Raw genomic sequence first — 6,221 nt, 5'->3', positions numbered from 1 at the left:
AACATTGAATGCACTCTTTACCCGATCAATGAGATGACTGAATCCATTGATGTAACTAGAAAAAAGATTGGTGAAGGTTTTTGACACTGCAGGCTTAGTAATATGAGTGAGAAATGTATGAAGACTTTCTAAAAAATAAGCTTAAGGAAAAAGCAATCGTGGTCCGTTGGTATCTTTGAATGAAGACTTACCTAAATTAGTTTGGAGTCGAAAGAAGATAAATCCATTTATCCTGAGTGTATTTGGTTGTTCAATATACGTTCATGTTGATGCATGATTCAGGAGTAAACTTAATTCGAAATTTGTCCAGTGCACATTCATTGTATATGACTCGGATGAATTTGGATACAAATTTTGAGATTATCATAATCATAAGTTAATAAATTAATTAGGAGTAGGGATGTGACTTAAAATAAACTAAAGATGTACACAGACAGAAATAAAACTTAGGATTGCCATCAGTTACTTCTAAAGGTTTTTCAAATATTTTGAGATAGAGAATATTGGTGATCAAAAGGATTGAGAAAGAAAAGACACTCATTCTGATGAAGCTTAGGAAACTCCTTAGATGCCTGCTACTGAAATTAGAAGGTCCAGTAGAATTACACGACTAATACAGATGTACTCTCCTTCTTTGTACTATGAACTAAAGTTATATGAAGAAGCCGCTCAAGTTGAAGATTCAAAGGAGTGAGAGATTGTCATAGATGCAAGATGCAATCATTGAGGACTCATCTGTCTTAAGATTTGACATAGTTATTAGACGACAAAAAGATATTGCATAACAAGTGAGTTTACAGATTGATAGAAGTGTCAGATTGTAGCAGAAGCTATAAGGCAATGTTTGTTATGAAAGAGTTTCAGTAGATCGAAGGAGTGGACTGCACTGAGATATTTCTTCTTTAGTGAAGATGACAACTATGAAAGTTGTGCTGAGTTTGGTAGCATAAGAAAATTTACATCTAGATCAGATGAATGCGAATGTAACTTTTTTACATGGTTATTTGGAAGAGGAACTGTAGATGGTGCAATCACAGGGATATGAAAAAGAATATATAGTCTGCATATTGAAGAAGAGTTCTTATACTTTGAAGCATGCCCCAGTCAGTGGTACAAGAGATCTGACAGGTTTATGTCTGGCAGTGAGTGCATAAAGTGTCAAACATATCATTGTTGCTTCATAAAAAAAAATTGGCATTTGTCATATTATATTTGTATTGTATGTAGATGACATGCTGATTGCAGGGGTATATATGAAGAAGAACAGAGACTTGAAGAAGCAATTATGAAGGGAGTTTGAGATGAAGATTTAGGTCCAACTAAGAAGATTCTTTGTATGAGAATCAATTGTGATAGGAGTGCAGGTACAATGAATTTGTTTTAAACATAATATATTGAGGTCTTACACTGGTTCAACATGAGAGATAAAATCAGTTTTCACTTTGTTAGATAGTCAATTTAAACTATCTAAGAAACTATCACCTAAGTCTGAAGCAGAACAAGCAAAGATGAAAAGTACTCTCTATGCTTCAACTGTTGGAAGTTTGTTGTATGTAATGATATGTATGAGATCAAATATTGCACATGCAGTGAGTGGTCAACAAACACATTAGTAATTCAGGAAAGCATTTGTTTGAGGCAATGAAATGAATTTTCAGATACTTGAGAGAAACAATCAACAAGACACTTTGTAGATTTATATATGGCAAGGGATATTGATGGTAGGAGTACAACAGGGTATATCTTTATTTTAGGGAACACAACAATGAGTTGGGTTTTTTAGGCTATAGAAGATTGTTGCACTTTCAACATTAGACGCCAAATACATTGCTATCTTTGAGGATAACAAGAAGATGATTTGGCTGTAGATTTTTATGACAAAAAAGGGCAAGGAGCAAGCAATTAGAAAGTTTCATAGTGACAATATGAGTGTTAGTCATTTAGTTAAAAATGTGATTTTTCATACCAGTATGAAACACATTAAGTTAAGATGTTACTTTATTCACTCTTCTAGAAGATGAATAATTATTCTTAGAGAAGATGCCTATAGCTTAGAATCTTGCAATATATATTGACTAAGGTGGTTAAAATTGAAAAACTGAAGCTATACTACGTTTCAGTAGGAGTTCAAAAAGGTTGTTTTCTAGACGAAAACAAGATACCAGCAAGTGGAAACCCAGTGCTAGAGACTTGTTTCCAGTATTTTCGAAATAAAGCGTTCGAAAACTCGGCGCTCAGGACTGGCAATTTAGCGTCCAGAAGAACGACTCCAGAACTTAGTATGTGGGAATGCCAATGGTCAAGTGTCACATCTTGCTCTCGAGCACTAGGAAACCGAACGCTTGGAACCAACACTTGTAATCGATTTGCAGCTCGAAACTTTATGTTTCAGGTTTCTTCATTGTGGTAAGGGAAAGTGAACCACACAAAGCGGTGTTCGCTTGTTTTGAGTGGATTTCTACGAGTTTCTCTTATGCTATCAAGTGAAAAGAAGCGTTTGTGAGTTTCAGGATTGCAGAGAGGATTTGAGTGGTGTAATATGTATATTCTCCTCATTTCATAGTGAATTACTTGGTGTGCTATGGCTCCATGATTTTTTTCTCGTTATCGGGTTTTTCCACATTAAATCTTTGTGTTTTATTTTGTGTTTCTTGTTTGCATGTTTCTGCTCAATTCTTTGCTTCAGATCTCTCAAATCTTTGTTTTTTTTTCCGACAAATATATAAGTATTGGATGGTATGTATGTAAATGGCCCAAAAACTTATTGTGATCTTAAGTTCAAGGACATTATTATTGTTTCTACTCTTTAGATAATGATTTTTGAAAATCTTGTAAAATGTTTTATATTCAGAATTTTTTTGTTGCCTAATGCCTCTCCAATTGATCCGCAGGCAACAAACAACTCCATAGCCAAACTTCCAGATGAATTTGGCAAATGTTTGAAGTTAAGTAAAGTCGATATCGAGGTATCACGAAGTGCTTGTCTTTTTAACTCACAGGAGCATTCCTTTATTGTATTAGCAAGACTAAGAAATTTTCATTCATAATTAGTAGAAAGAATCTAATTATATATTGCTATTTCAGGGAAACAAACTAACAGTAATACCAGAAAACGTTTTGAGGTCATGGACTACGCTCACAGAGCTTAATGCCGGTACATGTAGTTTTAGAAGTAGATTATTTTGTATACTTGAGTGCATATCTTGGCTTGATATTTTTAAATTAGGCATTTACAGATATAGCACATAAATCGTATGTATTTACATATCTCACATTTAAACTTTCATATTTTCAAAAGTCGTCAAAATTAGCTCTATTTTCACTTTTATAGAGTGAAACATATCTTTTTGTGCATTGTTTTAAAACACCAAAATGCTATGTGTGTAATATGAAGTTCAGGCATGAGATAAATAAATACATATGAATCGTGTGCTTCATATGTAAATTTCTCTTTTAAAATTGATCATCTATCATAATTCTTTTTGAATCGAACCATACTCAACATACTCCAATTTTCTGCTCTAACAGCAAGGAATCTACTGACAACAGTTCCTGATAGCATTGGGGTCCTAACAAAATTGATACGTCTTGACTTCCACCAGAACAGTGAGTTGAAAATATATATGTAGACAATCTTCATTTATTTCAATAATTATTCTTGTATTCCTAAGTATTTATTTTGCATGTTTTTTTCATGTTTATGTATGTAGAAATTTCATCGATTCCATCTTCAATTATGGGTTGTTGCTCATTAGCTGAGTTTTATATGGGGTATGCTTATACATTAAGATTTATTACATCAGTTTCTAATTGCTGCATGATTTTTTTTTTGTTTCATTCATGTGCTAATATTTCTCTCATTTGTTGGTGACCGTTGAATGGCTTCTTTTGCATTGTATTGTCTACTTTAAATTTCAGAATCAATTTGCTTTCATCACTACCTCAGGAACTGGGTGCACTTTCTCGTTTAGGAACTCTGGATCTTCATTCAAATCAGGTATTTTGGTGAAGTTCATTTATGGCTTGAAGATCTCAGTTTTGTTGCTTTTATGTATTATCCTGTCTACACTGAACATTTTCTTGAAAATTATTTTCTTGTAGCTTTCTAAGAGCATTATTTTTCTTGCTTCCAAAAAAATTTATTGTGAAAATGCCAAAATATAAAGATTAAAGAGAGAATCTTCATATGATTGTTATTGATTCTAGGAAGACGATTGAGTATTACGGAAATTGATTTAGTGCATGCAATTTATCTCCCCTAATGTTTAGTTGAAGGCTTGCGTTACTAAAGATTATTTAGAGCTATATTTGACATTAGGTGTAGTTGTTGATTGACCTAAAATTTTCTAATTAGCCTAAGTTTAATATTTTGGAAGTATGATAGGTTTAATTATGTTGGAGATTGGAGGTATAAATGATGATATAATATCTTGGATCAAGGTTGGATGATTAAAATGGAGTACTTAAATATATTTTATTTTATTTTATTTTATAAGAAGAGAATATTATGGGGCTTAAAGACAAATCTTATAAAATTATAATTAGTGTGATGAGGTTTATGGATCCAAATATTGAATTGTAAAGGTCATGGTTTGGCCTGGGGGTTTAAAATTTCTAAGGCTGGAATGGATGGCGGATGGTGAAAAATCAAATTCATTCTAAAACCTAAATAAAGAAAGAGCCGCTAATGATTTAAATTTATAGTAAAAAATTAAAAAATTTATCTTTCTGTTTGTTGATTTTGCATTCTGTAGACAATTTCACTTATAGTACTTATCTTTTATTCAAAAGCTTGAATATGAAAAATGTTAAAATAACATAATGTGTTATTTAAGATAACACATTGGAGTAATTATACTCCTTAATTAACTCCTAAATTATAGTAACTCAATGAAGAGAAAATATATTGATATTTTCTAATATGTTCTAAAAAATTATATAATAATTTACATCATGTATACATAACATTTGCTCGTGGAAGAAATAAAAAATTTTACATGCATGAATTTTTGTTTTACTTCTCAAAGTGTAACTTTTTAATACACATCTCACTTGTAAGTTGTAATTTATATATTCGTCTCAGGAGCACCTAATAACTATATGCTTACACACATACATCATTGGTACAGCGGGACGAATTAGGTCTGCAATTTTCAGAGGTGAAAATATATATACTCGCCCCTCACTGATATTCCCCCGTCGACACATTGGTTAGTGATCTAAATTTTACAATTTTTTGAAGTGGTAGTAAAATATCTATGGGCGCAGGTACATTGACATCCTTACTAAAGTGGTTAAACTCTTTCTCTTCATATGCATATATAAACATTCATGTATATAATATTTTTATTTCGTACTTTCAAACATATATTATTTTTTTTATGAGATACTTTGTATTTATCCAGAATGAATAAATATATTTCTACTAGAATCTAAAGGCCATTTAATTATCTAATATTTTTCTAGAAAAAAACTATTATGTTGTTGTTCATGCAGAAATATTAGCATGCAGAGTTCTTATCTAACAATATGAAAACATCAGGAATATTCTAAGTCTTAATGATATAGAATAGGGTTGTGAAAAATTAAAATAAAGAATACAATAAGAAGTAAACAATATTACTATAATATAAAAATATAATTAATCACCTTAATCTTATTTGTTTATTTTTCTCTCATTAATTTTTTTATTGTAGAAATATAATTACTATCTTAACAATTCACATACAAACATTTATATATACAATATTTTTATTTCATTCTTTAAAGCATATATTGTTTTTTTATGGGATACTTTATAATTATCTATAAACGAATAAGTACACCTCTACTGAAATCTAAGTGTCATGCAATAATATAATATTTTATAGGAAAATTTTTATGTAATTGTTTGTGCATAAATATTAACATACACGCTTCTTGTCTAATAATATGAAGATATCACTGATAGTCTAAGATTCAATGATATAAATCATAAATATGAAAAATTAAAATAAAGAATACAATAAGAATGAATTTTCTTGTAATGTATAAACATAATTACTTTTCTTAATTATGTTTGCATATATATTTCTCATTGAAATATTGCCATTGTCGGTCTCAAGCCCGGATGTGAAAAGTGGAGGGTTACTTTAAGTAGTCGATAGCCAGCGTAAAATTTGTTGAAAAAAATCATAACATGAATTATTTTGATCTTTGTGTAAGTGTTAGGGCGTCCCTGG

General features: G+C 30.8%; 1 protein-coding gene across 1 annotated transcript; it reads left to right on the top strand.

Moving 5' to 3' along the window:
- The first annotated feature begins 568 nt into the window (after positions 1-568).
- On the top strand, positions 569-5,319 carry LOC110037120 (plant intracellular Ras-group-related LRR protein 6-like). Its single transcript, XM_020741703.1, has 7 exons — positions 569-690; positions 2,852-2,966; positions 3,085-3,154; positions 3,529-3,606; positions 3,711-3,771; positions 3,919-3,997; positions 5,130-5,319. Exons 1-7 carry the CDS (start codon positions 569-571, stop codon positions 5,187-5,189), a joined length of 585 nt encoding a protein of 194 aa, XP_020597362.1. The 3' UTR covers positions 5,190-5,319.
- The last annotated feature ends 902 nt before the right edge of the window (positions 5,320-6,221 follow it).

Source organism: Phalaenopsis equestris, unplaced genomic scaffold (genome assembly GCF_001263595.1).
Source record: "Phalaenopsis equestris unplaced genomic scaffold, ASM126359v1 Scaffold215453, whole genome shotgun sequence".
Taxonomy (NCBI): domain Eukaryota; kingdom Viridiplantae; phylum Streptophyta; class Magnoliopsida; order Asparagales; family Orchidaceae; genus Phalaenopsis; species Phalaenopsis equestris.
This window is presented reverse-complemented; position numbering and strand designations above follow the sequence as displayed.